General features: G+C 36.3%; 1 protein-coding gene across 1 annotated transcript; it reads left to right on the top strand.

Annotated features, from left to right (window-relative positions):
• Positions 1-15,587: 15,587 nt before the first annotated feature.
• LOC128504400 (Fc receptor-like protein 5) lies at positions 15,588-22,119 on the top strand. Its single transcript, XM_053474431.1, has 12 exons — positions 15,588-15,891; positions 15,997-16,014; positions 16,356-16,607; positions 17,471-17,731; positions 18,018-18,296; positions 18,536-18,808; positions 19,369-19,647; positions 19,727-19,873; positions 20,098-20,125; positions 20,557-20,612; positions 20,728-20,787; positions 22,013-22,119. The coding sequence occupies exons 1-12, from the start codon at positions 15,588-15,590 to the stop codon at positions 22,117-22,119; spliced, it is 2,064 nt and encodes a 687-aa protein (XP_053330406.1).
• The last annotated feature ends 102 nt before the right edge of the window (positions 22,120-22,221 follow it).

The following is a 22,221-nucleotide window of genomic DNA, read 5'->3' on the forward strand; positions in this document are numbered from 1 at the left end:
CAATTCTGCATTGAGTGAGGGTCTGGAGTTGTTCAACAGAGAGTTCCAGCTGGTTGACCAACAATCAATAATAGAGAAAAAAAATCATATGAAAAAATTAGCATTATGCTAACTGATAAGATGCGTGGTTACTTGAAATTGACGTAAACTAGCAGATCTCACGCTTCAATAATAAAGAACCATATTTAACAAAAAAATGAAGAAACATAATAACGGTGGGATATTCATGTTGATATCGTTTTTCATTTCAATCATTTACTTAAAATCATGTTATGAAAAATATCACCCAATTTATACACGGATAAACAATAATATGCAATATTTTTAATCGCTGAATTAAATTCCCGGTATATTATTAAATATATACATTTCAAAATATTTTAATTTGGCTAAAAATTTGGAATCTAAATTTCCTGGCCGGAAAAATTAACAAAGGAACGGCAGTCTCAATATTTATTATATTTCTGGTCTTGGCTATTTAAAAAAAAAAAAATGCCATGAATATATAAATACTTACCATGAGTTGCAACTCAAGAAACCCAATGTCTTAACATATGTGCATATTTTTTATAATTGTAAAATGAGTTTGATGCTTGTAAATTCATGATTCCATATATATTTTTTTTACAATTAATGAGGCTTTTTTTGAAGATTGCTCTGAAATATAATGTGATACATGGCAAGACAGTTCCAAATTAAGTTCTTCTGGAAATAGGAATTTAAAGTAATAGCACCTCATTAAGTGTATGTGAACACACCTAGGGTTTTGTCTAGAGGACCTGATCATTAATATAATAACCAAGTCACTGAAAATTCCATATGGGATTTTGATACAACAAATCCACCCCGGGCTTCTATTCCGGTCTCTACTGGTTCATTAGCGTTCTATTCTAATCTTCTATAAACGTCCGAAAGTTCTGTCTTTTTCTGAAGTAATACTGCAGTTTTTTGGACATGAAAAAACTGCAATACGGCACTTTTACTGCATGTGTACTTCACTATTTTTTGTAAGGAAGTACAAATGCAATAAAGCTGCAGCACATTGAAGTACAACTGTAGGTTTGCAAACGTGCAGTAATACTGCAGTAAACATGCAGTAAATGTGCAGTAATACTGCAGTAAACGTGCAGTAAATGTGCAGTAATACTGCAGTAAACGTGCAGTAAACGTGCAGTAAACATGCAGTAAATGTGCAGTAATACTGCAGTAAACGTGCAGTAAATGTGCAGTAATACTGCAGTAAACATGCAGTAAACATGCAGTAAACGTGCAGTAATACTGCAGTAAACGTGCAGTAATACTGCAGTAAACGTGCAGTAAACGTGCAGTATTGCAGTTTTTTCATGTCCAAAAAACTGTAGTTTTCTACAAACAAACTGCAGTATTACTTCAGAAAAAACTGCAGTCATTTTTCGTAAGGGAATATTTGTAATTAATAAAAGTAGTAACCATTTTCTGTACTTTGCTAAATGCAAGCTTCAAAATTTAAATATATATATACCGGTATATATATATATATATATATATATATATATATATATAGTGACAGAAAGGCCGGTACAGTAACATGTATATATATACGCCCTACTTTGGCAAATTTTGTGTGTCCTTACATGAAAAATTAAAGCCCCAGGGAAAGAGAAGCACAATAAAAAACTACACTATAGGAATGTGATTTATAAATTGTGTAACGGGTCCCTGGGGTGGAGGATCCAGAAGAGCCGGGTGGGCTGGTGCTCCAATAGTTTGTATAATCCAGACCAGGATTTACAGGTGACCCAAGTACAGCTCACCTGGTCTAATCAGGAGGGTTTAAAAAGCCCAGCTGGGTGCAATTCACTTTCTCTTCTTATTTCCAGCCAAAAGAGCTGCTGGAGAAAAGCCTTGCTGGCTTTATTTTCTTTGTTTGGAGGGTTTTGTTGGGAAGTGGGGAACCTAGAGAGGAAACAAAACCCCCGTGTTTAGTTAGCGCTCAGATAAGCAAGGGTTTATATTTTTTTGTTTAGCTGCTGATTTGAAGAAAATAAATATTTAAATTCTATCAGGATCTGGAATTGGCTTTTATATCACCCTAGAAGACAAGTGGTTCTGAAAGATCTCTGACTAACTCCTTGTGCTATAAAGGACGTTCAGTTACAATATATATATATATTACCAAAAAACCGTTTTAAAGTTTGTATTTTTTGTATAAACACCACAAAAAAAGGACAAATAAAAAAAGTGATTGAAATGTGCAGGAAATATTTTACATTACCCCTTAAACCCATCGAAAACAATGCATTTTGAGCCCGTACATGTACGGGCTTTGTCATTAAGGGGTTAAAAAAAATTTCCAATACAGTTTCAAAATTAAATATAATAAAAAAACAAACTCCTGAAGAAGTAGACAGCATGTGGAAAATGTGTTGGGATTCAATATGGCATGTTAAGGAACGTTATAATTAGAGAGTTAAAACTTAATGGTTGCCTAGATGATCAAAAGTAACTAGTTCAGGGCTCAGAAAATAAATCAACAATTAAGTGTTTTATTAAAGTTATTTTACTACAATTGACACAAAAAGGTTGTACATTAAATTGAGTTAAAGCAGGATGTTCTTACAAAGTAAAGAAAAGATAGAATTAATGTAAATATATACTTTTATATATATATATAAATATATATATTTTATTTCCAAATTACAGTTACTTGAACAATGATTGTGATACATTTCTATTTAACGCAAAAATATATTGAAACCCATAGAAAATTATTTAATATTGAACCTAAAGCAATAAAGAATATTTTTTTTAAAAGATATAAAGATCATTGACAATTGCGTCCTGTCGTAAACCATTGACTTCATGACTTATTTGTGGATTTTACTGCAGAATATACCACCTGGAAAGAGAAAAGTGTTGCAAGTGAGATATATTTTTTTAAAAAATAACATTCCTTTGCTGTCCATTAATAGGAAAATAATACTAAATAATTAATAAAATAATAATGATAAACTTTTTCACTTTTGAGTTTTAAACAGGAAATGTTTACTGTCACACACCTTAATTGAGCATGAATTAAGGTGTGTGACAGTAAGGAAACAGGATGGAGATTTATAGTGTGGTTAGTTTTTTGTTTGTTTGTTTGGCAATAAGCAATCTCTGGAACAAGCGCCTTTGCATAGTAAGGCAGACAGATATGTTAACTAAAATGTGATAAGAAATAATGGAGAATGAAGAGAGATGGAAAAAAAGAGTAGAAGACGGCGCCAAGTTGGTCATCCCAACGTCATGGTTTGATATTCTCCTGTCAGAAAAAAAATCTCCCTAAAAATTCCCCTGAAATTCACACAGAATACCGAAATTTATACTAATTTGTTATCTGTTTGATAAACTGATTATGAAGAGTTCAGATGCATACCACTTCCCCCTGTTGGCTTCTTCTCCTAGGTTGAGTTTGACCTGGAACTAAAAAAAACAGAGAAGCCGTCATAGACACAGAGAAGTCATCTCAAAGATGGGTTTAGGTATTTATAGGAACACCTGGGATTTGTGAATGATTAAATAAGTATTACTATTGTTTGGGGTCAGTAGATACACTGGTGTCCACCTACGCGTCTTCTGGGCGGTCTACCATGTATCAATTGGGGCATCTCTTTGATGTTAGACTAGCATTTTCCACCATGATACTGTAAGTTGGAGTTTAAACACCTATCCTAGATACTTCACGTGTCCTGTGCTTATTACTCTTTTAGGTTTCCAATAAAACATTAGTAATACTCTGAGAAGATCTGGAACAGGTTTGGAAGACGACTGACCTGTTTAATGCTATAGCAGACATTATTTGTTTAAGATGTTTATTTGAACGTATTTTTTTTGGGGACGAGAACAATCTTACCTTCCGAGAAAGTCCAATGCCTACGGGCCAAGATGCTCAGGTGAACCACAATGATAAGGACAATGAACAGAAACCCGACGTATAATACGATGTAGCAGTTTGGGGTTGCTTCTTCACCTTGACACAAATTTTAAACAATTTAATAGCCGTGGTGAAAAAGTTGTTTTAATCTATAACTAGTAATATAAAAATAGTGGCAATTACCCCTTAATCTCATCATCATGTGCAGTAATTAGTGAATGATAAGCTTTCAGGTATACAATCATTGTGACTACAAGTTGTCTGAAGAAGGACAGTTGATTAGGGTCAGATTCTCAATGGGACATGTTAAAAAAAAACATCAAATCAAAGACTTTTCTTTTACATATAACTTCTAGGAATAGATAGTCAATTTTTGATCTTGAAAGGAAGGTTTCTTTACCAATATCAGGGCTTACCTGCGGCTCTCACAAGTGTAGCGTTGATGGGTTTTCCAGTAGACTTATGCTTGATTGAACAAGCAATATCTACATCTTCTGTATCTCCTGGGATTTCAATCAAACTTCTCAAAGTGCCATCAGTGTCCAAGAAGGTCAGAGCATCTGGTGCTCTTCCAGAGGAGAGCCATTCGACTTCACTCCATCCATCAGACCAACCATAAACAACACAGAGGAGCATGACTGGGCTGGACTGTTTCAACGGTACCAGTAACGAGACCTTTGGATCCTCAGAGCCTGAATGAATACACAGACTGTTATTTGTATTGCATGATATGGCCACTCACGTAAATTGTAGGGGGCTAATGGTGAAACAAGTCTGGTGCTTCTTAAAGCAATGCTTCACCTACCATATATACTTTCACCTACCATATATATGGTGTATGGTAGCCAGAACAATTATAGCTACCGTTTTTTTCACATTTAATTGGATTTAAAATAATAAATTATAAAAATAATAATATAATTAATGACAAGCGAATATTTTATATATTACATATACAAATTTTTTTTTAAAATAACAATAAACAAATATTTTTTCTGTAAAATAAAAAGGGTACAAAACTAATAATAAAGTCTTCCAATTAAAAGAATAATCCACCTGCCTAAAAGATGAGATTTATTTAAAATTACTTTCGAACAGGTGTTTTATAATAGAATTTTTTTTTAATGTAAATGTACCTGTTATGACTAATGTGCCGCCATCACACAATTTAAAATTAAATGTTCCCGAGCAGTAATAGAATCCAGCGTCAGTTTGAGTTACATTTTTAATTATTAAAGAAATCGGATGTGTACAGTTTACAGAATATCGGCCTTCTTCCATTTTTAATTTCCAATTATTTTCAGTGCATTTCACACGATGCACAGCATGCATTCTTCCATCTTGATCTTCTTTAACCCATTTATAGTGCAGACTTTTAGAGACATTGCAGATTAATCTGGCTGTTTCTCCAACTTTTACAAGATAAGTTGTGGTGTCTTTGTCGTTCTCTTTTATCCCATGTGTGACAAAATCTGCCAGCGAAAAAAGAAATTACTTTTATATATTTTTTTTATTATTACTGGTAGTAGTATTATTATTATTATTTTTTTTAATAATGCATTAGATTGTTTTGGAAATTAAGAAAGATATATTTTTTCCTTAAATGTTACCTTAGGCACTCAGTCTACTGGACTGTTTACAAAACCAGGATATGCACCCTTCGGGGGTTTCTTGCCAAAAACATGAAGCAGGAAATTAAAAAAAATATATACATATATATTTCACCGTGCATCATTTAGGGGTAAAAATGTTTATTTACAAAGAAATAGAACAATTATTTATTTTTGGTTGAGGACATAAAAAAAATCACATTCACAGTATATCGTTCATCAGTGATATATGTCAAGAATATGATACTGTACTTCAGAAGCGGAGCTACAGGTTCAACTGAGCAAGAATTATCATTTTAATTGTTACAAATATATATAAAAATATATTAAAAAAAGATCTATAATTGCAACCGTTCATTTCATTTCACAAAACACATATGAAAAGATTATTCCATAAAGCGGTATCCATCTATCCACTTTAAAAAATGTTTTGAAAAAGTTTGAAACAATTCCAAAATGATTTTGGCATAGATGCAAATTTATTATTTTTATTAATTTATACAAAATGATTCCGCCAAAAATTTGATGAAAATTCTAAAAAAAAAAAAAAGAAATACTCACATTTTGTAAAGTAAATCAGAATGATGAACACCTGTGTTCTTTTCATTGTCACTGAAATGTAACTTTGTCTATGGCTTCCTGTGTCTGCAGTAGCCCCTTAAAGACGGAAATTGACCAATTAACACTTTCATAGCAGGAGGAGTGCACCATACTGTTGATAAGCATGGGTTAGAAGAAGGAATCAGACAGATACAAACGCCATATTTCAATTATTTTTAATACTTTATAACAGGAGTATTTGTAAACCTGGCTCGGAGAATATGATTTCTGCTGGTTGCAAATAAATCTAAAACAGTTAAGAGACTTTTTATTATCCCTATTTTTTATTTATTTTTTTGCAAATAATTATAATTTTTCTTTTTGCAATTTTTTTTCCTAAATAAGAAATACACGTTTATATACAAATATCCACGTTAAAAACTCACGAAATCTAAAAAAAAACTATCATTATTTATTTTAATTGAAAAAGAGTTGAAATGCGTGACACTAAATTAATCAGTGAAATACAGAAAAGAATCTTATACGCTTTCACACGTCTGACCACAAAACACCGTTTCTGCAATATTTAAGCTAGAAAGGGGAAAAAAAAGCGTACTGTGACATTTATTTTTTTGTACAGTTTAGAAGCTATTTTTATTAAAATAATGAGAACTGCCAAAAAAGAAAGGTTAGGAGAAAAATGTTTACAGGTTACAAATGTGAATATGTGTTTAATTTTTAAAGTTTTTGACAATATATATTTCTATATGTACAAGATTAAGCCCCCTGTAAATAATATTTAATTCTGTAAATAATATTTTTTTAAATAAAGCTCTCGCAGGAGGAAACCCACAAAGTCTTGTGCCTATACTGTATCTGGTGAGAGTGTAGTCTCCCGATGTGAGTCAATTACTTAGTAAGAGAAGTTCATTTTGTTTACCATGTATGGTCACCTCTACTAACAGATCTCAGATTCCAAATGACACTCATTTTACCCAGAAACCAGATTTAGGACCACTAGGCCCCGATTTATTGTCAGGTCTTTCAACGTCATTTCGAGCTTCTATTTTATTTTTGCATTCTGGTGAATTTCTTTTAAGAATGCAGGAGTATTTTGGACAAAGACGACAAAGCTTTCTAAAGTTTTCATGGCAGGAAGATCCATTTTTGATCCACGGCCATTTGACCTTCTTGTTCGAACTTCCTCTGACCAACTAATCTGACTACCGGTCATCCATCACACCCTTCATTCATCATCTTCTCCAATCCTCTGCTGGCTTCACGGCAAGTCACAGAACACATAACACAGAACAAATCCATTACTCCATTACTTTTTCATATCTCTTTTTATTAAAGAACATGCACATAGTTTTTCATACAGTCCTAAGTAACCATGACGATGGAAAGGGAAGTTCACACGCAAAAGGTTTAAACTGAAGTAATTGTGCTTTCAAAGTTATACAGTCTTGATTTCAGAGATATGTTTTCCATTCCATAATGTACACAGCAAATATGCATTACAAAGGTTGGGGTCATGTATCCAAAGCAAAGCTTGAAATGTGGTTTTATTACCATAGCAACCAATAGAAAGTTCTAGTTCTATTGGTTTCTATGGTAATAGCAACTAGTCTAGTTCTAATCTAAACCAAAATTTGCACCAAAATGACATTTAATAGATAACCCTCAATGTACCCGCCCGTTGGTGTTAATAGGGAGTGGATTTTTTCACAAATAACTCAGCCCTACCATATAAGTGACCTCGGCACACATTGAGCTGGTGGCCACCCAGATCATCGTTCACCAAGACCACTAGAATTGGTAGCGGTGCCCTGTATCCCTACTGGTTGTGAAGACTTGTTGAGGTCAATAACACCTTGGGGGGAAATTTAATGAGCATTATGTGAATTTAATTGAACCAATATAATCCCAGGAGCTCGGTGGGTGTTTCTTCCAACCGTGAAAGGTTCAGTAGTCTGAAGGAAAGAAAATCCATGCAAGGAGCAAGAATGGGCAGTAGGAGCAAACTCTGGCAGATAGAGTCCTGGTTTCAACTACATTAATAACTTGATATTATAATAAAAATACTATTTCATGTGATATCAGAGAAAAATAACTTGAGAAAACAAATCATTGTGTTTTTGGGTTCCCCAGGATTCAGCATTTATGATCTTTTGTTTTCCGGAGGAAGGGCATGAAGATCTAGATGAGCGTAAACAATTTCTTCCTTTAAAAAACAAAATTAAAAGAAATCATAAACACAGTTTTGACAATTACAATCTAACGGCTGATAGAGACATCAAGTCAGGTCAACAGAAGGCCGCCATGCGTTACTGTGTTATGTACATGTTTACTTTTGTTATTTTCTTGGACCTCTATGTGGCTCCATACTAGTGGTCCATACAGTTTGCCAAGCTCCATTATTTTTAATGCATATATTTAATTTATATATGATTTAAGGTTGTACCTGGGTTGCAGACTCTGTATTCCTGCTCCTGGATTGCTTGGGATCTTTTCCTGTAATATGAAATATATATAAATCACGTGTGTGTATATATATATATATATATATATATATTATATATATACACATACACACAACAATAACAAACGTTTAGATTATGTGTCAAATTAGACAAGCAGAAAAAAAGTAAAAAAGGGACACCAATCAATCATTGCTCATCAGTTATTGTTATTTCTTTGAGGCGTGTAATTGATTTTCCCCATGTCATAATTCCTTAATTCCCATCATACAACAGAGTACCCCTGTGTCACCTAATATTTCATATCTACATCTGTATTGAATATTGTATATGTTACCTGATCGTTTGTAGATCCAGGTTAGATGTACGGAGACCGCCGTGAGCAGCAGGACTCCGACCGTCAGCATAGTTATAAGAAAGTGTGAACACGTACTTGCATATCCTCTATGGGCAGCTATACGAGGCCAAATACAATAAAAGGTATTGTTACATTGCATGATAAATGTAACCAAACCAGAAAACCTAAATCCCATTTTTTGGGGTGTTTTTTTCAGTATATTTTACATATTTCAAAATAAAAATTGTAATTATATAAAAAACGCACATTTCAATCCCGTCTTTAGAATTTTAGCTACATATGAAATGTATTTAATCGATCTATTAAATTATAAAACAACATTCCTGAATCAAAAAATATAAAAGTAATTTCTTTAATACTCGTACACGGACTAGAATGCTCCCATTTAATGTTGAACCCCCCCCCAAAAGTTTATACATAGGAATCAACAGAACCCCATCTACAGATTTATTTTTTACCTTTTTCTGTTATTACTCTAATGAAATTAGAGGCACTGAATCGAACATCACAAGACAGACACTCCGTGTGGTCCCAGGTGTCTCTAGGAATTGTGATATGGTTGAAGAAAGTCCACAATCCGTCAGGCTCTTCCATGTGAGCTATCCTGCCCTTGTGATGTATCCCAGGGATGTTCCAGATCATATGGATCTCATGACGTACGGCACTAACCACACACGTCAGCTGGACATCGGAGTCAGAATGGGGATGCCATGAAGGACCCAGCACATGGACGGAACTCTGTGAGGTGAAGCCATCTGGAAACGAGAGGTTGTGTGATGGAGAGCAAAGCAAGAGACTTTTCTCAGGATAACAATTCCTAAAATTCTAATTTGGTCAAAATGTCACCTTCGCCGAGTGTGATGGACATTTTCTACATGTCCTCTCCATCAGAAGTTGTATATGTAGCCTTCACCCGTCTATCATGTTACTTCTGAAACTCCTTTCAACGAGTTGTGATATTTTTTTTTTAGGTTTAGATTTTACCGAATTGAATGTATATTTACTGAAAATAATTTATATTTTTTCTCCTACATTTAGATTTCTTTGTAAAAAAAAAAAAAAAAACATTCCATAGACAACTTTAATATGAAAAAATAAATGTAACGTTCAACCAATTAACAAGCATCTCAACTTTTTTGAATAATATTCTAAAACACATCTTTTGGAAGGAATGTTTCTTCAATATTTATGATAAATTGACTGTAATACAGTATATATATAACAATAACAATATATCTAATGTCCTACCTCCAACAATTACATGTGTCCCACCAACAATGTTGACTTTAAGCCTATGTGCGCAGTAATATATTCCAGAGTCGTTCTCCTGCATGCGGGTTATTTTAAGAGTAATACTGTGATTATTGTTAATAATGCATGTATATTTGGAATCGTTTTCCTTATAAGTGCATAATTTGATTACTTTATTTTCTCTCTTCTCTCTCCAAATCCAGAAAATTGGATTCCCATTGTCTATATCCTCATCAGACACGCATGAGATCTTTGCAGTCCCATTAACAGGAATAAACAAGACATCTTCAGGCTGTTCCAAAAGGGCATGCACTGCAAAGACAAATGATCGAACGCATTTACAAATGGCGGACCACACTGGAAACTGCTCACTATATAGTTTCTCACTTTTGTTATTTAAGTATAGTCTTAATAAACTGTACTGCTTGCTGCATGTTTTTCCTTATAATGACTATAACTGGCCACCAACGACGGTCTCTTGGACTCTTAAAGAAGTCAAGGTCAACACCAACGGGTTGATATAGAACTGATATCCTCCATTTCACCATCTTGAGTGTAACGACTTTCTTAGAGATTGCTAGATTAGTTTGGAATGACAGTTTAATCAATGGCAGATTAATGTATGTGGGTTGGAGTCTACCGAGGTACCGAGAATTTGTAGGGAACACTCACTCACTTAACTTGAGTTTATTTCTCAACTCAGCTCCATCCAGTTAGTATCAGTAAATATAAACATAACATCCGTAATTATTGCAGAAATTGCAGCAAATCTGTTTAAAACATTGTTGATCTGTTTTCTGTTATTTTTTAAAAATTTTCATTACAAATTATCCCCCCAAAAATAAAAACATTAAAAAGTACACAATATTTGTAGATTTTTTTTTATCAAGACTTGCAATTGAAATATATAACCTTTTAATTTGACAGTTTCAAAATTAGAATTCTGACTTTTTTTTTCCATCACAAAAATATTACATTTTATACTAAAAAAAAATTCTGTAAACGTACTTAGCTGTCTATCCAAAGGCAATTGATAGGAATTTTAAAAAAAGTGTTTATTCTTTATCGATTAAGCATGCTAATTTTTGAATGAAAAATAGAATTTTAACATCATATATTAATAAATTATATATTATTCAAATCTAATATTATTTTTGGTAAAAAGAACAAGCGATGAAATATTTTTTTTACCTTGAGGCAGGAAGAGTAACATTAAAAATGTCATGTTTTTGGTGCTCTTCAGACGCCCTTCAGATAACGACTGATACACAGAACGATGATGTAATAATCAAAACCTTATTTTTAACTTATTTACCCTCCTTCCTGTGTCTACCGCTAAATAGAACAGATGCTTTTACTGTATAACAAATGCACCCTTTACAGCCTTTCTATAGTTTCAGTATTTAACTAGTTTCCCATATCTGCCGCAGAAAACATTATAAAAATTCTTTAATTTTAGGATATTTCACTGGATTTAAAAAAAATAAAAATTCTAGTCTACCTTATATTATTATTATTTGAATATTAATTGAATTCATTTGCGTACCTATAATCCTTATGTATTAAATAATTACATAGTATGACAGTGGAAAACTTTATTATGTATTTTAATTTTATAAAATAATACTGGTAGCCTCTGTGACTATGTCATGGCCACGTTTACTTTCATATTGTTAAATATATAAATAATTATTAATGATTTTATTACCTAGTTGGAAAAAAAATTCAATTTAAAGAAAAAATCTGATGTATGTGGTGCTGGCGAGACGGCATTTGGAATGATAATTTTTATTATATTATTCATGTAGAATATTCATACCCGCTGTGGCATTTCTTAGTGAAGAGTTAAGATCAAGAGCTGTTATTATTTACATGAGCTTCAACCTTTGGCCACCAAATGGTCCGGTGTACATAATATCCGGTGGAAAGCAGAAACCAAAGACCAACTGAAAATACACAAGACGTCGCATTTTCCATCCACACAAAGTCACGAAATGATCTGTTTCTGGCCTCAGAAGCGTGTGTGGTAGATGTGCGATTTCCGGTTAATTTTCCATGTTAGAGCGTGTATATTTACACATATTGGCCTGGAGATGAGTTGACCAGAAGATACAAACATCTAATATTGTCAGACAAGCAGGTGATTTGCATGAGAGAAACAGATAGAACTGGTCCTGTGGAGACATAAAGGAGTTCTAGATCAGTAATATAAAAATAATCCAGGAGCATTATAGCAACAGAATATATTTCTCATAGAATATTTGCTTCTGAGATTAAAATTGGTCATACCGTGCATATTAATCACCCCTAGGTACGGTAGGTGCAATTTCTAAGCGTTATGTAAAGATAGATTAAAGAAAAGGCTAAGTTGCTAGACTAATTAGTAAGAAACATGTGTAAGGGGTCATGATGGAGCATTCCTTGGAGGACCGGATGAGCTGGAGTGCGGCATGGAACTGGCGTGGGACTGAGTCAAGCCCCAGACTCGACCGGTTAAGGTTCTGAGGTTCTGATCTTGTATTACAAAAAGGAATTGAGAACATGAGATGGGCAGCTGTAAAAACAACAATGTTAGATTACTTGGTATATAAAACTCTACTGTGAAACTTGGCCTGCGTCCATTGGAAAGACCCCAAGGACTTTGAAGGCCCTGGCTAAAGTACTGGTGGTGATGGCTGATAAGCACCACATCATAAACCTGATTCTCTATTGTATGTTCAGCCAAATTTCTGCCATGACCTGACAAAATCCTGCTCAGTTCCCAGTTGACTTGATCAGGGATCAAGGGAAAATAAGGTGTTGGCTTTCCACAAAACATTGACCATGGTCTTGAAATCTCTTCTTATTATGTAGAGCAGGCCGGTCTTCAGGGAAAGCTTCAGCCTGGAAGGGACTTCCACTTCTAGACAACCAGGCATTGTAATGGCATGATCTTAGACCTGGGTGCTGTTGATTTACATTTTAAAATGTAAATGTTGGAAAGCCTCCTGGATGAAAAGCAAAGCATGAAATATATGATTAATCTGACCCTAAAAGAGGAAGAAAGTATAGATCGTTGCTTCCTCTATTAGCTCAGCAAACGTTACATTCCTTATCTGTAGGCACCATGCACGCCCTGACGTTAACAATCGTTCTCTGTAAGTACAACATTTTTCCTTTTTTCCCCCAGAATACATGACCTTTTAAGTCTGAAAAGTTTAATCCTTTAAAGCAACTCTGATCACAGAAATGCTATGTATAAAAACACATTGTATTGTTAATATAATATTCAGACTTCAAGAAGAACTGTTATTAGATTTGACAGCAGATCGGCCCGATTTGGCCCGTCTAGTCTGCCTGTGCCTAAATCAGTCCTTGGTCTCGTCTTAGATTCAGGATAGATGTGAAGAAACGAGGTTTGACTGTATGCTTTATGGAATGATCATATTCATCGTTTAGGAAATAGAGATTATTTGCATTCTATAAGATCATGGGTTAATGAGAAGCAACGTATGCTTAGTATTCAAAAATATTTTGTTATAAATCTTTTACATTGGAAGAAATCTGATGGATTAAGTGATCAAGTAATGTCCCACAGAGGTCACCAGTGTAAAGCCGTGTATACCGTCGGCAGAAATGGTTGCATATTTAATTATATATAATATATAATAATATAAATAATATATATTATATATAATATATAATCTATATTATATATAATATATAATAATATATTTTATATAATATGTATAATATATATTAATATATGTTATATATTAATATATAATATATGTAAAAAATATTGGTATATACTTATTATACTTATTTTCTTATTTGTAAAATTATTCATTCTGTTGAATAGTACATTTTACAACAATATATACAAAAATGCACATTAAATAAATATCTAGCATTGAATATCAAAATATAAAAAAAAAAACTTCATACACAAAAGCCACAAATAAATTAAGGAACTTATCTCATCATATCTTTGTAATATTTGGGGTATAAGGGAAGAAATTACCTATTGTTTTATGTTCTCTTAGCCTGTATGGATAAAATGTTGTGTTGTTTTCTGTAGACTTTTATGTGTTCAGTTTATTTCCTTGTAGGCATACATTTCTTATCAGGCAGACGAGATAGATATGGGGGAAAAAACTCAAAATCTAGGAAGGTTTAATAAATGGAATTGATGAGTTCTTTGTTAAGCAATCATAACGATCAGACCACGGGATCTGTCAAAGTTGCATTACAGAAAAAGGAAATGTTGTAAATAAATCATTTCCAAACAGTTTTTTTTTTTTTTTTATCTGTCAGCATCAACATCATTTTTAAAGTGTTGTAATAGAGATTACAAAAAATGCTTAGGGAAGGGCTAAATTTAGACAATCGATAATCTATCCAATCTATCTATTTTGGACAATCTATCCAAAAAACGGGACACCTGTGTTGGGGGTTATGGAAAAAGGTGACAAGAGGGATTTATCTACCTTGGCCAATCTATCCTAAATCAGGACACCTGTGTTGGGGGTTATGGAAAAGGGCGAGAAGAAGGGTTTATCTACCTTGGACAATCTATCCAAAAATGGGACACCTGTTTTGGGGGTTATAGAAAAAAGGGAGAAGAAGGGTCTATGTATCTTGGACAATCTATCCTAAATCAGGACACCTGTGTTGGGGGTTATGGAAAAGGGCGAGAATAAGGGTCTATCTACCTTGGACAATCTATCCAAAAATAGGACACCTGTTTTGGGGGTTATAGAAAAAAGGGAGAAGAAGGGTTTATGTATCTTGGACAATCTATCCTAAATCAGGACACCTGTGTTGGGGGTTATGGAAAAGGGCGAGAAGAAGGGTCTATCTAACTTATTGTGATGGAACCCTCCATCACTGGGACCACTGGAGAGGCCTAACTGCTAGCCTCTTCCCTATTGACTATGGACCTGGGGTTTGTAAAGGCTTCTGTGGCTACCCCCAGCAGTATCATCTCATCACTGGCTGAGGGGATTATCTCCAGCAGACAGCCAGGATCTGCAACCAGGGAGGGACCCCTCCACCTCATGGTGCATTATTATGTTGTGTAAATCAGTCTCCCCTCCCCCCATTGTATTGTCAATCCCGTTACTGCCCCTGTTGTCTCTGGGAGGCAGATTAAGGGGGCGGGTTGTGTCCCAATATCTTGTTTTATGTTAATGTGTGTTTTGCTGGATATATCCAGTCCTGTGTGTGAGAAATAAATGAGCCTTTGTTTGATTTTACCCTACAATGAGTCTCGGCTAGTGACTGGGGAACCAGGGAAAGTGTGTCATCCCAGGCTAAGGGAGCACAAGACAGCGGAAGAAGGGTCTATCTACCTTGGAAATCTATCCAAAAATGGGACACCTGTTTTGAGGGTTATAGAAAAAATCGAGCAGAAGGGTCTATCTACCTTGGACAATTTAACCAAAATCGGGACAACCGAGCTGAGATGGGGTATGGCAGGCCCCAGAGGTGGGTGGAGTCAAGGTACGGTCACCCAACTGCCTTGTAGGAAGACCCACCTTGCGGTGCTCAGCTTTGGATCGTCGCGAGACGGTCACGTAGGAGCTGCAAATGATTTGACAGTCAAGGAAAATCAGAAGATCTTCCCCCAAAAGCTGGACGGCGGGGTAGCTATGCAAGTCTGTGTGACAGTGCTTCAAGAGCAGGAATGTCTCATGAAAACCGGGACTGTTGGAGGTAGACAGCCTGTAAATGAGAACCAGAAGGGGGAAGCAGCATCCCTTAACAGCGGTCAGGGTAGGAGAGTGAATAATGTGTAATCAGTGATGTCATGCTTTAAATTAATTTTTGAATGGTACGTTATGAATGGTATTTATTAGTATCTTCTTTGTTTTTTTCCAGCAATCCTCATAATTTCAGGTGAGTTTATATTTTCTCGTTACTCGAAACAATTAATGGGGTCTTTCCATTCTTTTTTGTCTCTGTAAGTCAAATTGTAATGTGATGCACTACTTGTTATATTCCTGATTGTACAGCTCTGCGGAATATGATGGCGATATATATATATATATATATATATATATAAATATATGACAATAAATTAAAAAAAAAAATGGGATATCATGGGATTCTGAGTATGGAAACACCAAGAACTTACTTTATACATTAAGTTCTAAATGCCTGGGAGGTATATGATCATCATTCTTATTAAGCGTGTAAAGCGGTAACCTGTCGTACTCTATTCACTAACTGTTTTTCAGGAGCTGCCGACAAAGCGGTGGTTAGCGTTACGCCAAACTGGACTAAGATACTCCAAGGAGATGCGGTCACTTTAACGTGTATCTTGCCTTCGGCGGCACAAGAATATTTTTGGTTTAAAGATGATCAGCAGATACATCAGAACTCAAAGACATTGAGTACCCAATCTGCGAGTAGTGAAAAGAGCGGTGAATATAGGTGCCAGGGAAGACATACTGAGAGAAGTGACCCTGTTAGACTGGATATTGTTAATAGTGAGTAGACCTCTGATATACACTCAGCACTGATCAGAACAGGTCGCTTAGCTCCTAGAGAATTGTTTAAAAATGTCTATCCTAGTCCAAGAGAAATCAGTGGAGACCAAGATATGTGAGCTATCCCTTTCAAAGCATAGTTTAATTTCTTTTGTAGATCCGTGGCAAAACGTGGCACAAGTAGCATATCCAATACATTTCCTGTCCTGCGACAGTACCGTCATACTTGTCTACCCTCTTGTAATTATCCTATGTAATTGTTGTGATACCATATTTGCCTTAAAAAAAACTAATTCTAAATACTGTATTGTCCTGATTATAGGCCGTACTTTCCCCCATAATTTGAATATTTAAATTCGGGGTGCAGCCTATAATTGGGGTTTAGATATTTTTAATGTCTCCCTACTTTCTCCGCCGACTCCATCTGTGCCCCTGTCTCATTTCCAGAGGCTGTGCTTCTTCTCTTGCATCTTCTTGTTCTTCTGTCTTCTTTCTTCATCCGCTTCTCCCCGTATTCTATGGTCTGTCAGTTTGTCGCTGTGTTTTTCTGTCTTTGCCTGGTACTCCGTGAGACCGGCGTTTCTGCCGCACTTCTGCAAAAGAGAGGAGTTTAAGGGCACACAGTCTTGCTCCCGATTGGTGAAATCATTTGCGGAAGTGCGCCGGGAGGTCTGGCTCATGGAGAAGCAGGCGAAGACAGAAGGTCAAGAAGATGCAAGAGAAGGTAGGTAGCATTCAGCGTTACTGCCGACGAAGCTTCTTCTGATTCTCATTAATTATAAATGTGTTATTATTAATTTCTATTATTACATTTAAAAAAACATTTGAGACTTGACTGATGTATAACATTTTGTTGTTTTTAGGTGCAGTCATCCTACAAATCCCCCCATCCATTTATGAAGGGGACACAGTGTCTCTCAGATGTCACAGTGCCCCCGGATATTCTGCGCGATCGCCAACCTTGTACAAAGACGACGATACTGTCGTACAATACACAAACTCGCTTTACCTTGTAAAAGATATTAGGATGAGTGCTGCCGGAAGATACTCGTGTACTAAAGAAATATACGCATATGGTAGATATCAAACATACCGGTCATCTGAAGAAACTCTTTCCATCAAAGGTCAGTGCTGAGGAACATCATTGATTAGAACATGAGTATTATAGACACTGGCATCAAAAATGAATGTTCTCAGGGTATCTGGTACAATACACCAAAATGTACCCTTTCATTAGAAGAGCATACCCTTCATTATCCCTCTAGTGTGTCTTCTATGATATCACCAAGAATGTTTTGGGCATAGTTTGGGCAACGGAGTCATCCACACTAAATCCACTACCAGTGAAACCATGCGTTTGGTGACTTGACAGGGTCCCGGTCCACTTATGTTGCTTATTCTCTCTTCCAGAATTGTTCTCGATTCCCCAAATAAATGCGAGGCCACAAGGGACATCAGAAGGCACCAATGTCACACTAACATGTAACACAACTCTCAGCCCACCCAGACGGGGTACACAATTACAGTTTGCTTTCTACAAAGATGGTGAGAGGGTCCAGGACTTTGATATCTCCAACACGTATCAGCTTTGGTCAGCTCGCCCGGAGGACTCCGGAAGTTACACCTGCAAAGTCAAAACGGCAACGAATATCTGCAAAACTAGCAACTCGATACATGTCACAATCCAAGGTAAGCCCAAGACTAAAGGACTGATTCCTTTACCGTCGTGTTCTATAAACTGTGCAACAAAACAAGACGTTTTGGGGGTAAAAACAAAAAAAAAGTCATCATAAAGTGCAATCTCTGATACGCTTCGTTCTAACTTTCTCTTTAATGAATGAATCTCCATAGTCCATTCTCCACATTCTGAATATTTGTCATATGGGACGATTACTGAATCCGATTAACACGGTTGCCTTGTTTTCCAGAACTCTTCACCTTCCCCAAGGTTAGGGCAAACGCAGAGCTAGCGATCGAAGGTGCGGAGATGACCCTGACATGCGACGCTACTGGCCCCCGGGCCACGGAACTGCAATATGCTTTCTACAGAGATGAACACATTGTCAAAGGGTTTGGTCCATCCAATGAATACCAGGTCCATGTGGCTAAGTCAAATGACTCGGGACTTTATGCCTGCGTGGTCAAAACCTCACGTTCCAACATAATAAAGAGAAGCATCGCTGTTACAATTCAAGTACAAGGTGAGAGATTGCACCAGAGCACATGACGCGCAACACGTAGGGTGCATTGGGTAAGCGGTACGGGGCTTTCCTGCAATAAGGGCTTCTGCTTTATGCTTCAGTCGGAAACCTTCCCAAGTGCAAACTTTAAAGGTGAGCTGCCGCCACGGCTTTCATTCATTGAATCAAACTACCCCTAGCGTGTGACGAGTGTTAATCGAGGAAGCGTAACTGTTTTGGAGGCAGCCATCTAATCAATAGCCTGTCCTGAGGTTCTTCCATTTCTTCTCGCCCCTCGCTTGGCTGATCAGTAACTCAATAATAGGGGAGCGATAACTCAATGGGGAGGGGGTCTGTCCTTAATGTGCTTAGCAATGGATCTTTACCTCCTTACAGCCATACATTTTAGAAGAGGACTGTGTGGGTACAAAGAGTCTTCCAACACATACAATTCAATGGCGGCTATAGCGACCCTAGTGTGAAGAGGTCCCGTTCCCACGGTGTTATCCTAGACGTTACAATCGTATGTGTCATTACAATGTAATCATGTGTCATTACAGTAATCTCTTCTTTCCTTCTAGAGTTGTTCTCTGATCCAGAAATAGAAGTGAGCCCACCGACGATATCAGAAGGCGTCAACATGACGTTAACGTGTAACGCAACCCGGCGGTCCGTACGGGATACCGAAATACAATTTGCTTTCTACAAAAACGGGGAGATTGTGCAGGATTTTGGCTTATCTAACAAATATCACGTTTCGTCGGCTAAGCCAGAAGAAGGTGGAAATTACGTCTGTGAAGCTAGAGCCTTAAGCTTCAGCGTAAAGAGAATAAGTAATGTCTTGAGTATCCAGGTACAAGGTGAGTTCAAAGTCATACATAGATGTATAGGTTCAAGGTAGTTGGCGGGTAATTATTAATAATACCTCCTGTTTCCAAGCCAAATACACAGGTCCCGATTACCTGTTGCCGGGTCTCATAGCGACCCTTTCGGCTTTTCTTCTCGTTGCCGTCATCTTGATGATCGTGTTCCGGCGCAGAGTAACTCGTTCATTCAAAAAACAACAAGAAGTCCGAGAAAAAAAAGGTAGGTCTAAAGTTGGAATTTAGACTAAAGATGGTATCGGTGGATTTAAGCATAAAGAATGAATTAATAAATAATGAATATTCTCAGGGTTTTGTTCGCTAAATTCTGTATAACGCCCAATAAGCGAGGGCAGAACTTGTGAGTTTGGTGAATAAACCCCATTTTTGTTTATTTTTGTGTGATCTGCTGCAGTATCGCAGGTTTCATTTCTCTTTGTTTTGCAGATTTGGGGTTTCCTGAGGCTCGGGTTCGGTAAGCCACAGAACTAATGTTCTCCCGCGAACTCCCTTTACTGTAATGCGCTCAGAACTGGCCAGACAAATCAGACAATAAAAAGTCGTTTTAATTTAGAATTTACAAGCCAAATTCGTAGACCAACTCCCCTTTGCCCACCCTACATATAGTTATACTTATATGAAGACGGAAACGTACGATTAATTGGGTCACGATCAACTTCAATAATAGTTCAAATAATTAATACTGTTCTGCTCAAAAAAAATATATATATCGGGGATTGGCTGAGAATTTTAATTCATGTTTAAATGTATAAATAAATTGCATTCCTAACAAACGCTTTTCTGTAAACTTTTCATTTGTTGTGGCGAATTACTGACTTTCATCAGAAAGGATTTTTAGGCATTTGCTGATTATTGTACAATTAACCGAAAGTTGCAACTTCTCAGGCCTGAGAACGAGAAGGCACCGAAGCCTGGATCCACACACACCGGGGACAGGACAGGTACGGCCGTTCCTAAGGGGATGACCCCATTTACCATTTATTTAACATCAGGGACATCCCTATAATCACTGCTGCTACCTGCTTTAATGGCATACATATTCTTCCCCTCTCTCAGAACCAGCCCAAGAAGAAGAACTCTGCTATGCCGACATCAAAATCAATTCCACAAACAAAGGTTAGTCTAATTAGCGCGTCTTATCCGTGCCTTCGTTGGCATCTGTAAACACTGGAGCTAAATTCGCTGAGTATGCTGTCTAATTAATATAGAGTTCTCTTTTTAAGGATGATGTACATTTTTGCCTAAAAATGTAAACATCTGGATACCTTAAAAGGTGTTAGGATAGTTTGCTTCCATTTTTAGTGGGGGAAGCAATATCCCGTTGCACTCTAAACTTCCTGTTATCCCTGCATCAGTTTCCTGTTTCTAGATATCAGTTTACAATATGAAGGAAGCATAACTTTCAAATATCTTTAAGCTCTTTGATGAGTGAGGCCAGCCTGAATCATGACCCGTATAAAGAGTTAAGACAGCAACAAATCACAAAGCAACTCGTTACTAAAAGAGACATCCATAGGAACTTATTTTTACGTTTTATTATTGTTTCAGCCGCACCAGCGCCTCCTGCTCAAAATGTAAGTACTGAGAATTTTCTGTGGAAGAATAATAAATTCCACTTTTTAATAAAATACTCGAGACAAGTGTTAATAAACCTCCTTTTGGTTCTTCAAAGGACGTCATTTACTCTGCTGTGAAAACAAAGAGAATGAATACAGAATCTGACCCCGACCAACACCAGTCTCCAGAGGGCATTTATAACAACGTTCATTTCAAATGACATCAGGAGCTGCTTCTTGGTCTTCATGGCTTGCAACAAAACATCTACACATTCAATTCGGATCTGAAGAGTCTCTGCTGCTGGATGGGCTGATTCCGGAAGGTGCTTCCACAATATAGACTGGACATCAAGAGTTTAGTCTTCACATTAGAGCCTAACTCAATCATAGTTCGGGTAAATAAACACAGAATTTACGATGGCGATCAACTGAAGGATCCAAGATGAAGTACACTGAAAATCAGGAGCTAGCAAGTAAAAGTTTAGGCGCCATGGCTACCATAAATCCGCAGAATAACAGAAATCAAGGAGTATAATAAACCGTATCCTTACAGCCATAATAGGCATAAAGCACGTGAACACCATTTGGGCCAGTGACTCAATAGAAGATTTGCGTGTTCGTCATGCCACAAGGAAGACAGATTAGAACTTCCTCAAACATTGTTATGGAACTTAAATCTCATGACAAAGATGTTTGTGTAGCTAGAGAGGAAGATGCTCAGATAACATTAGAATAATACACGTTAATTGATCTTTGTAAATATGTCATGTAAATATAATTTGTAGAACAATTAGTATTCTCTGTCATTTCTTCCTATCAAAATCTGTCAAGTATTTTTGGAGATTCTTCGTACGAACCTATGGACGGTGAATCCACAACGATTCAGAAATGAATTAAGCAAGATACACATATAGTACTTTCTTTAATTACACATCGCCCTCTTCTGAGCCAAACCAGGCACTTCTCATTCTGAGGCCGTATCACAATCCCCTCG

Source organism: Spea bombifrons, chromosome 9 (assembly GCF_027358695.1).
Source record: "Spea bombifrons isolate aSpeBom1 chromosome 9, aSpeBom1.2.pri, whole genome shotgun sequence".
Taxonomy (NCBI): Eukaryota; Metazoa; Chordata; class Amphibia; order Anura; family Pelobatidae; genus Spea; species Spea bombifrons.